Below are 12060 nucleotides of genomic sequence, written 5' to 3' on the forward strand. Positions count from 1 at the left end.
AAGAATTTTAGATTTTAGAATTTTAGAATTTTAAATATTTAGAACTTTAGAATTTTAGAATTTTAAATATTTAGAATTTTAGAATTTCAGAATTTTAGAATTTTAGAATTTTAGAATTTTAGAATTTTAGAATTTTAGAATTTTAGAATTTTAGAATTTTAAAATTTTAGAATTTTAGAATTTTAGAATTTTAGAATTTTAGAATTTTAGAATTTTAGAATTTTAGAATTTTAGAAAAGTTTGAAACCTTGAAACTTTGTAATCTTTAATTTTCGAAATTTGCAGATATTTTACTTTTTAAAAAATCGAAACATTGTCATTTCCAAAACTATCCAAAAATATTTTTTAACTACAGTAATCCAACTACAGTAACCAGTAAAAAGTACAGTAATGCATCCACAACCGCCGTACCCCAAAAAAAAAGTAATCCAAAATACAAATTACCAATGCTTTAACTGTATCATAGTTCATCTAAACCACATCACAACTACAGTAATCAAACTACAGTACTCCACAAAAAGCTACAGTAATCTTATTTTTTTACAATTTTAAAATTTTAGAATTTTCTGAGTTTCGAATTTCCGAAGTCTCAACTTTTGGACCTTGTAATAAATTTGGGAACTAAAAAAACTTTAAAAACTTACCCAATTAAAATATCTGACATAAGTGACAAATAATCCACCATAAGCATGCCTGACCGCTTTTTCTGATATCAAAATGGTCCAAATCCATAGCAAAGGCAACAAAGCCAAAAATCCAATTATAGAATTCAAATATGTTTTCCAAAAGATACTGTAGTTAATTGGCCATAAGACACAAGTGGCACGATTTAGAATGAATAGGATTTGAAGAAGAATTTGAAACGCTTGAAAAAACGAAGAATTGGATAATAAATATCCAAAATTAGAGAATTCGATTCCAAAAATTTCAGGAAAAAATCACAAAATTGAGGGAGGTACTAATTGGACGAGAGAAAAATATGGAAAGGATGACTAGGATGAATGGAACATTTGAAAAATTAGAAATAGAATGGAATTTGAAAAGTTCAGAACTTTCAAAATTCCAGGAAACCGCTTTTCAAAATTTTTGAAAATTTTAAAAATTCAAGAATTTTCGAAAAACTGATTTTTGAGTTTCAGGATGCTTCTCGAGTTTTCCGAATTTTCAAAATTTCGCCTTTTATTTTAGAATTTTAGAACTTTTAGAACTTTTAGAATTTTAAAATTTAGGTCACGATCTAGATTTTTTCAGGTCATGCCCTAGATTTTTTTAGACCATGACCTAGATTTTTTTAGGTCATGCCCTAGATTTCTTTTAGGTCATGACCTATATTTTTAGGTCATGACCTAGATTTTTTTAGGTCATGACCTAGATTTTTTTAGGTCATGCCCTAGATTTTTTTAGACCATGACCTAGATTTTTTTTAGGTCATGACCTAGATTTTTTTAGGTCACGATCTAGATTTTTTCAGGTCATGCCCTAGATTTTTTTAGACCATGACCTAGATTTTTTTAGGTCATGACCCAGATTTTTTTAGGTCATGACCTAGATTTTTTTAGGTCATGACCTAGATTTCTTTTAGGTCATGACCTAGATTTTTTTAGGTCATGACCTAGATTTCTTTTAGGTCATGACCTATATTTTTTAGGTCATGACCTAGATTTCTTTTAGGTCATGACCTATATTTTTTAGGTCATGACCTAGATTTTTTATGTCATGAACTAGATTTCTTTTAGGTCATGACCTAGATTTTTTCAGGTCAAGAATTATAATTTTAAAATCTTGAAATTTCGAAAACTACCGTACCCAACATCCCATGCTTTTTCAAATTTCCGAATTTCTGACCTACCGTAACCACATCCGCCAGAAAAATCATGAAAAAGCTCTGCTTTTTGAATATATTCCCATTTTTAAAAGCGATAATATAGATGATTCTGGCTTGAAAAATCGCAGAAATTGTCAAATAAAATAGATGAATTCCCAGTTTTGAATTTTCAATCGGTATTGAAAAATCATGATCACAAAAATCCAAATTTTCCATTTTCAGAAAAAATTATTTTTCATTAAAAAAAAAAGAAAATCCGGATTTACAGAAAAATGGGGAAAAAAGAGAAAAAAATACATTGAAAAGGTACAAATAATTATAAGGTTTCTTTTCAAAATCCACTTTTCCAATTTTCCAAAAAAGCAAATTCGCTCCATTGCTAAATGCCCGTTACAATAGTCACATCTTCCACTTTACTGTTGCTTCTTGATCTTTTGAAGTTCCCAAAAACGTGCTTTCTCAACTGGCTCGATGCCAAAACCATAACAATAGGAGTTCCGACATTCAGAATGTCCCAAGAGATTGGAAGTAAAAAATAGCTGATGTTTGTAGACGTACGGACCACTTGAAATGCAAATATGCTCTGAAAAACTTTTAAATTTTAGATTTGGCTTGTTTTTCTCTTCAAAATGAGCGAAAAATCAGTTTAAACGGAGTGTTTCCGAGTAACGCTAATTTGAAGTTGGAGGTGCGAGAGAGTGTGTCGAAGGGGGAGAGCGTAGACAGCCCGTTTCTCTGCGTCTACCTCTTCTCCATAGTCTCTCGGTGCGAAAATTCAAACGCTTGTAACTCGTTTCAAAATAATCGTTGGGATTTCATTTTTGGACTTTTTTGTAGCAAATTTAAAGCCAAAAAATAAGAAATTAGAAACTGGGGTAGTGCTTTTCTCTGCGTCTCAGTGTTCTTGAGTTTTTCCCGTATCGAATAAACTCAGTTTTCAACTGATTCAAAAGCAGAACACAAGCAAATTTTAAATTTTATCTTGTTCGGCTTAAAATTTCCGACAAAACTGACCAAAAATCGAATTCCAACGCATATTTTGAAGCCAGTTACAGGCATTTGAACTTTCCGAGGGACAACAGAGAAGGAGATGCAGAGAATCTAGCTGCCTGCGCTCTCCTCTTTCTACACACTCTTTTGCGCTTCCAACTTCAAAGTGACGTAACTTGGCTCAAAATCATCCGTTCAGGCTCGCTTTAAGCTCATTTTAAAGAGAAAAACTATTAAGATACCTCTGCCCCCGCAGTTCCCAAAAAGCAAGCGGAAATTAAAAATGAAGCAACACAAAGTGTCCTTTCCGATGAGACCAATCGTTTACTCATTCGAGTTAAACGGAGAACTGTAACAAATGTGCAAATTGCAGTGATAACGATAGTGATAGCACGGAGAATCAACATAAATAGAGTCATCGTGGCCTGAAGACTTTTGGGAGATTTTCAAGAATTTTGAATGTCAGATTTGAATTTCCCACCCCCAAATTGGTCTAGATTGAGATTTTCAGCCTTGTAGCTTGTCATCGGTGTTTGCGTACTTTCGGAGCTACAGTAACCCGAAAAATTCGAAAATCTTCAAAATCGAGATAGAAAAGTCTAGTTTTCAGTATTTAGCGTCAAATTTTGCAAGGACCTTGAATTTTCGGTTGGTTTTCAGAAAAAAAAGTCAAAATTTTTGTGGGGGTTACGTCTTACTGAGTACTCCTGAAACTACAGTAGCCCAGAAGTATATTCTTTCGGTGTATTTTGGACTATTTTTGTTGCCAGATTTGTGTTTCCCACCCATAAATTACTCTAGATTGTAGTTTACAGCTTTCCATCTCGCAATCGGTGTTTGCGTACTTTCGGAGCTACAGTAACCCGAAAAACTTAAAAATCTTCAAAATCGAGATAGAAAGTTCTAGTTTTTAGTTTCTAGCGTAAAATTTTGCGAGAAATTGGAATATTTTAGTTTCAAGACCTTTACCCAGATAACAACTCTATCATATCCAATATAAAAACCTCCGAATGTATAAACCGGCGTTTTTGGGGAGATGATAATATTCCAAATGAACAAAAACGGGGAGAATAGAACAAGACATATTGCATAAGGCATAAATTGCTTCCACATCTGAAAATTTTCCAAAAAATTCATTTTTCTGTTTTCCTGAACTTTCTCATGCACCGCTACGCAATTTTTTTGTTTACTATGTGCATTTTTTTTGCAAAATCATGAGAAAAAAATCCTCACCTGACTATATTTCCATGGGTGTAAAACGCATGACATCCGATTCACGGTTAGAAGAATTTGGATTATTGGTTGAGCACAATGGAGGTGTTGTTGCAGTGGATAGTAGATAGCGGGAAATATGGAATAGTTCTGGAATTTATAGTTTTCCAATTTGACTGGCTTTCTTCTTCACAATGAGCCAAAAATAAGTTCGAACGGACGATAGTTACGCGCTTCGGCAGTCGAAAGCGCTGGAGTGTGTGGGGAGGGGAGAGCGCAGACAGCTAGTTTCTCTGCGTCTCCCTCTTCCCCATAGTCTCTTGGAGCGCAAAATTAAAATGCTTGTAGCTCGCTTTAAAATAATCGTTGGGATTTCATTTTTAGCTTCAAAGTGAATTTAACCATGACCATATTCGGAAAACATTTTGAAAAATTTCCATTATTGCGGTGCGACCCAAGCGCCCCTTCACTTTGACCCGATTTATCTCGGTTACTGTAAAAGATATCAAAAAAATGGTCAACTGATAAAATGTTAATAATAAATTGATAAATACTTTGTCAGTTGACGACTTTTTGATATCTCTTGAAAGAACCGAGATAATTGGCTCAAAATTGATGACCACATGATTTACTGTAGTCTGTAAGAGTTCCCTGACCCAATATATCTCGGTTTCTGGGCAAGATATCAAAAAGTCAACTAATAAAATGTTGCTGATATTATGATAAAAATTTATCAGTTGATCACGTTTTCATATCTCTTACAGTAACCGAGATAAAGACCAACCTTTACAAACTCAGCAAGCGGTTCACAAAACTGTGGAAAATATTGAAAAACTCTAGCGAATAAAATATCCTGAACCACTAGAATGAAACAAGTTGAACAGCTCAAAACAAATAGAATATAAAATGACTGTTTCAAATAAATCGATCGATATTTCCAAATCAATATCCATAAGACTCTTGAATGAAGAATCGCAGCTGGGAGGAGATAAAATAATTGAATGAAATATTTCAAATTTTCAGTGAATGCATCAAAATCTGAGTCGCATTTTGACATAATTAGGGATAATTAGGTCAGACTAATTATATTATTTGAAGTTGAAATTTGCAAATTTTTCGGAGATTTTGTTGAAATTCCAAAAACGTAATTCCGAAGTTCCCGACTTGCCAGAATCATAAGAATTGGAGAGCTGGAAAAAAAGGGGCGGAGCTTAACACTTGTTCCGGGAATAGGCTTGAAAATTGGAATTCTGGGAATAATAGATCAAAACTTTAATAGAAAGTTTGATCTTTTGAATATTCCAAAGAGTTCAATTTCAGAAAAATTATACTATTTTTTGGGGAAAAAATCGGTGAAGCAAAAAGTAATTTTCAGTTCTAGATGACTAATTTTTTTTGAAATTTTGAAGTTGTACGTGAAAACACAAAAAATTTTTAGATATTTGGAAAAAAAATCAGAGTTAAGAGTTTTGAAAAAACAGAAATTTACAGAAAATTCTGAAATTTTGAAAGAAAAATCCGAAAAAAAAAACAAAAATTGATGATTTTTTTGGTTAATTGAAAAAATGCTTTTCTGAGAATGTGCAGAATTTTTTGGAATTGTCTGATTTTTGGACGAATTGTGAGAAGAAGAAACGAATTTTGAAAATTTCAACTTTCTTAGTTGGGGGTTTTTTTCTGGAAAATTTATTAATAAAACAAAATTCAAAATTTAAAAAGAAATGCAAATTCGGCATAAAAGATACCAGTAGTTTTGAGATTTTTGAGATACACTTTCAAAAAACTTGAATTTCAGAATTTTCATAATTTTTGGAATATTTTGAAATATCGATTTTTCAGAGAAATTGGAATTTCGGTTTTTTTGGATTTAGAGAATTTTTAGGATTTTGAACATTTTTGAAATTTTAGATTTTTAGATTTCTCAATATTTAGATTTCTTTTGAAGTTTGAGATTCTTCAAAAATTTTAGAATTTTAGAATTTTAGAATTTTAGAATTTTAGAATTTTAGAATTTTAGAATTTTAGAATCTGGAATCTTGGAATTTTAGAATTTTAGAATTTTAGAATCTTGGAATTTTGGAATTTTAGAATTTTAGAATTTTAGAATTTTAGAATTTTAGAATTCTAGAATTTTAGAATTTTAGAATTTTAGAATTCTAGAATTTTAGAAGTTTAGAATCTTGGAATTTTAGAATTCTAGAATTTTAGAATTTTAGACACTTGGAATTTTTTTTTAGATTTTTAGAAATTTTAGAATTTTAGAATTTTAGAATTTTAGAATTTTAGAATTTTAGAATTCTAGAATTTTAGAAGTTTAGAACCTTGGAATTTTAGAATTCTAGAATTTTAGAATTCTAGAATTTTAGAATTTTAGACACTTGGAATTCTAGAATTTTAGAATTTTAGAATCTTGGAATTTTAGAATTCTAGAATTTTAGAATTTTATAATTTTAGAATCTTGGAATCTTGGAATTTTAGAATTCTAGAATTTTAGAATTTTAGAATCTTGGAATTTTTTTTTAGAATTTTAGGAATTTTAGAATTTTAGAATTCTAGAATTCTAAAATTCCAGAATTTTAAAGTTTTAAAATTCTTGCTCTCTTACCCAATGTTGAGCAAATCAAAAGAGACACACTGTAACATATAGAAAGTCTCCGCCCACTCGTGATTTTCTCGAAACCATGCAAAATGAGCCTGAGCAATCATTGCGATCGCAAATCCTACAGTAATCCATGACGTCGCAATGCACAATTGTTTCTCTCCAGAAATCATCCGTTTTTTCAGTTTACACATTTTTGATAAAACGATTCCATTGGAAATTAGGGTGATAGAAAATGTGAAAACAAAGGAAATTATTTGAAATCTCGATAGACTGGCCTGGAAAACCCACTTCATTGCGAACAACTGTATCTCAAAAACTAAAAAAGCTAGACAGAACGTTTTTTTTACAAAAATATAGAGCATAAAATTTTGCACATTTTATCAGTTGACAACTTTTTTCTATCTTTTTTAGTTCGCGAGATACAAACGATCAAAGATACAACCGCTCAAAATTTTTAGAAAAGACGCAGAGAAAGCAGACTCTCTCGTTTCTCTGCGTCTCTCTCACCCACCCATATCACTCTTTTGTTATAACTGATCACAAATCCTCCGAAAACATAATCCAGATATTTTTCGGAAATAATCACATTCCATATTAACAGAAACGGATATAAAGCTACGAAAATCACAACTTTTCTCATGTGCTTTGACCAAATCTGAAGTTTTCTGATTTTCTATTTTTCCAGCACATTTTCAGTGGTTTTGATGTTGTATTCGTTTTCTACGGCTCAAAATTAGTCTCGATTTTAATTTTCAGCCCTCTAGCTCGCAATCGGTGTTTGCGTACTTTCGAAGCTACAGTAACACGAAAAAACTCAAAAATCTTTGAAATGGAGCTAGAGAAATTTAGTTTTTTGGCTTTGTACTAAAATTTCATAGGGATATAGAATATAATTTAGTTTTGAACAATTCCAACTTTTTTTTTGAAAGTTACAGTACTCCTGGAACTACAAAACCATATTAGTGTCTTCGGGTGCCTTTCTAAGCAATTTCAGCATTAAAAACGTATTTCTTTCCCTTTAATTAGTCTAGGTTCCAATTTTCAGCCGTCTAGTTCACCATCGGTGTTTGCGTACTTTTGAAGCTACAGTAATCCAAAAAAACTCAAAAATCTTCAAAATAAAGCTAGAGAGATCTAGTTTTTTGTGACACGTGCCAAATTTTACGGCTAATTCAAATCTGTAACTCACTTGAGTATATTTTAATGGCATCAAGACACAACTGGCTCGATTTATAGACAAGTATGAGTGAATCACAGTTTTCGCAGTTGCACAATAAATATAGAGAGGATAAATAATATGGGGAATTAGCCAGTAATTTTCTAAGAAATCTGAGAGAATTGGGCAGAGTTGAGGAAAATAGATGTGGATTCTGGAGAAGGAGACATCCAGGAGCATTTGGATGAGACTCTGAAAATTTCGATTTTTTTGAAACTTTTTCATAACTTTTTTGAGCTTAGTTTTTGCAAATTTTTAACGTAAAAATCGAGTTTTTCATCCTCAAATTAGTCCAGATTTAAATTTTCAGCTCGTTAGCTCGTTCTCGGTGTTTACGTACTTTTGAAGCTACAGTAACCCGAAAAATCCAAAAAACCTTCAAAATTGAGGTTGAAAATTCCAGTTTTTTGTGTCAAGCATCAATTTTTACGTTGATTTTAAGTTTTATATTTGTTTCCAGTCTACAGTAATCCAAAAGCATACCACCACCGAGTCCAATGACCAAATCATGAAAAATGAATTTTTCGAAAAAACATGATTTTGAGTTCCCAACAAAACAATCAATATTCTTAACTGAAATATCACTCCAGGACCCAAATATGCAAATTGAACGAAAAATTTCAAATTTTCAGTAAAAACTGAATATGACGAATTGCAATTGCTCATATTTTTCGAAGAAATACAAAAAATCAAATTATATGTTTTGTTGTAAAAAAGGAAATTATTTTGATAAGATTATTCAGGCAGAAAAATAAACATCTGATTTTTTTCGGAATCTTAGAATTTTGAGATGAAACGTGCAAAAAATTAGAAAATCAATGATCTGGAAACTTTTGAACTCAAAAGCTAATTTTTTTTTTTGAAAAAAACTGGAAATATACATTTTTATCAGAATTATCAGAAAGAAATGACGAGTTAGAGAGCTGAAACTCGAAATCTGGAGTAATTTGAGTATGAGAAACTCAGCTTTAGTGATAAAAATATTTGAGAACAGACAAAGATCGAGATACAGCTCTTGATTATTTTTGGGTAACTGTAATTTCCACTTTTTCAGGATTACTATAAGTTCAAGTTTGAGAACCAACAAAAAATTTGAAATAGCTGTAAAATTCAATGCTTGACACAAGAAACTAGAACTTTCTTTCTCGATTTCTAAGATTTTTGAGTTTTTTCAGGTTACTGTACTTTCAAAAGTACGCAAACACCGATTGTGAGCTAGAGGGCTGAAAATCGGAGTCTAGACTAAATTGAGTATGGGTAACTCGATTTTAACAATAAAAATGCTCAAAAATGAACTAGAATCGGGATGCTGTATTTAATTATTCTCGGATTACTGTAGCTTGCTTTCCGGTTCATTTTCAAACACTTGATCAGCGAATTTGAGTTCCCCACCCTCAAATTAAAAACTCCAATTTTCGGCCCTGTAGCTCGCCACCGCTGTTTGCGTAATTTCGAAGCTAAGGTAATCTGGAGAATCTATAATAATAATATTGTATCTCTCTGATGTTCTGATATAGATACATAGTATTTATTGGACTATATATATATATAAGACTAACTGATGGTTAAATATGACTCCAATGGGGTGAATGGGGAGTAGAGGGTGAAGCCCGCAAGAGACCCTTATCAGTGATTACCACTACAGTATAGTGCTTACAACATCTCGGGAATTTGGAAGACGAAGTGTCCTCCACTTGAATTAACATGAACTAGGCATGAATGGGAAAAATTACTGGGGAATAAGAATTTACCGAAGAATTTCATGAAAAAGAATATTGGATAGAAGAAAAAGAACAGAAAAGATTAAAAAAAACGATAAACAAAATATCATAAAATAGGGAAGAATAGAATTTAAAATCCTGGATCCAAACTGTGGTTGTCTCTGATCTCATTGTCGATCTGGTCTCTCCCTTTAGGCGAAGTTTGCTTCCGACGCTTAGTTGTGATTGCGGATCCTGATGAGTGGTTTGGAGCATAGGATACGGTGATGTCCTCTCTTTCCGCATTACTCGCAGAGTATTGGTGACCGTTTGTAGTCCATCGACTTGTGTATGTTGGGCATAGGTTTGATTGCTTTAAGCAAGTCCAACGATCTTACATTCCGGTCACATTCCCGCATTTGTCGGCATCATGGTGGTATTGGCAAAATACGCATATCTCGTATGTTGGCGTTTGCAAATTCATTGACACGTTGGATGAAGCTTCTGAAACTTTCCTTGTCCGGTTGGAATTTGGGCCATGTGTGACCACAACTTCCGTTCAGCTCGATGCAGCCAACCGATCCTCCATTGACGGATACGGCGCGGTGATGTCCTCTCTTTCCGCATTATTCACAAAGCACTGTTGGGAGGACAGTACTTTTTGTGCAAATTTTTTTGAGGTTAAAACCTTTGCATTCCACGCATCCGAATGGCAAACGGGGGATTGCACAGTTCAGGCAAACTTTAGCCTTCATTGGAAATTGCCCAGCAATTGTCTGGGGTATGGCTCTTGGCATTGTGCGCAGTCGTGTCTGAATCGTTTTCGTCCTTCTGGCTGCCCTCGCTTCGGCTAGCTTGTCCATTTTGATGTTGAGTTGCTCGAGAGCGCTAAGTACCATCCTGACGTCCTTTTGCGTTGCCAAGGATGGAAATCCGGGGTCGTCATCGATGATCTGTTCATCCATCTGAATTTTCTTGATTTCAGAATTAAGAATTAACAAGAGAGCCTCAACACCTTGGGAACCCAGTAGATCAGTTTCAGTACTGAAAATCCCGTTTTCAGTGCCAAACGGAACACGATTTCTCTACTTCTAGAAGATTTCAGAACATGAAATTTGTTGTCTTTCTGAAACAGAAAATGTCATTATATTCTAATGTAATTATAAAACATCCACTTTCATGCTTTAAAACCTCCTAGAAGTTGAGAAATCGTGTTTTAAAGCCCGTCGTTTTGCTGTTATACCCCTATTGGTGGGATATACGGGATTAAAGAATAGTAAATAATAATGGTAGCGGTTAATAATAACAAGGTTTATTAGATAGAAATTATACAATTACAGAGAGAACTACATGACTCTACTCCTCTAACCTCTGATAAGAGAAGGCAAGCACCCTTTTTATAGGGTGTTTGCAGTCTCCCATCAGAGGCGATAACATCTCCCTTAAAAAAAAGAAAGATCTCCTGATCTTTAAAAGAAACAAATTAGAAAGAAACATACAAAACAAAAGAAAACCAAATTCACTCTCCCTTCTTCTCAGCAATTCTTTTTGATCTTCGTGGTTTTTGCCCACATGGGTGTCTCTCAATTCCGTCTTCAGCCTTCGGGCCAGGCAGTCCTCTCATTTCGTCTTTGTGCGCTGTTCTAATGATCTTCCTGTCATCAGCGAAATGAACGTTCTTTCCTTTGATCTCGAGCACTTTGAACGGGCCTTTGAGTTTCGGAGCTAGCTTGTTCTCGGGTTGTTGTCGTTGCACCAAAATGCTGTCTCCGGCTTTCAATTGTCTCTCATTGATCCTGCCATACTGGGGTGAAGTCTTCTTGTTCTTTTCCCTGCATTGTTCCCAGAGTAGCTGTAGTCGGTTCTGCAATTTCGAATTGTAGTCCTCGCCGTAGTGATAACGGGTCTTCAGAACGTTGTTCTCAGGGATGTCCGGCTTTCGTCCGAAGATTATTTCCGACGCAGCCAACTTCGTCGTCTTGTCAGGGGTGTTGTTTATTGAGAATATGGTCAATGGTAAAAACTCATCCCAATCGCTTTGGCTGGCATTGACGTATGCAGAGAGACATTCCTCGATCGTACGATTGGCGCGTTCAACGATTCCATTGGATGCATGATGGTAAGGAGCGGCCAATTTGTGGTGGATTCCAAGTTTCTTCATCGATTCCTTGAACACAGTTGAGGTGAAAGCTGTTCCACAGTCGGTCGTGATTGATTCAGGCACTCCATGCACAGATATGACTCGATTGATGAAAGTCTCAGTTTTTGTTTCAGCATTCTGGCTTTCCACGGCTTCGGCTACCAAGTACCTGGAGAACGGGTCCCGAAAGCATAAGATGTATCGATTACCCTTCTCGGTGACTGGCAGTGGACCTAGATGATCAATGTTCCAATGCTTTCCAGGGCGTTCAAACTTGTCGGTCATCCCAAAAGGTTCGTGAGTGGTCTCATGAGGATTCGTCTTCCTTCTTTGGCATTCAACACACGACTTCAGGGCGTTGGTGACGTCTTCTCT

The 12060-nt window shown here is 34.1% G+C and overlaps 3 protein-coding genes across 3 annotated transcripts in view; 1 reads left to right on the forward strand and 2 right to left on the reverse strand.

Moving 5' to 3' along the window:
• The window catches only part of CBG17472, a gene marked incomplete at both ends in the record, with an annotated part of 41854 nt that overhangs the window by 11284 nt on the left and 18510 nt on the right, over window positions 1-12060 (forward strand). The window lies entirely within an intron of this gene.
• Window positions 2205-5000, reverse strand: Cbr-srg-2 (the record flags this gene model as incomplete). Its single annotated transcript, XM_002641054.1, has 5 exons — window positions 2205-2408; window positions 3058-3240; window positions 3785-3928; window positions 4049-4177; window positions 4812-5000. Coding segments are annotated over 5 exons (849 nt in total), but the record flags the coding sequence as incomplete, so codon positions are not given.
• CBG17479 lies at window positions 11065-11970 on the reverse strand (the record flags this gene model as incomplete). The annotated part of the gene is made up of 1 exon (XM_002641053.1): window positions 11065-11970. One exon carries the CDS (start codon window positions 11968-11970, stop codon window positions 11065-11067), a length of 906 nt encoding a protein of 301 aa, XP_002641099.1.

The sequence above is a fragment of the Caenorhabditis briggsae genome, assembly GCF_000004555.2.
Source record: "Caenorhabditis briggsae complete genome, chrIII, whole genome shotgun sequence".
Classification (NCBI taxonomy): domain Eukaryota; kingdom Metazoa; phylum Nematoda; class Chromadorea; order Rhabditida; family Rhabditidae; genus Caenorhabditis; species Caenorhabditis briggsae.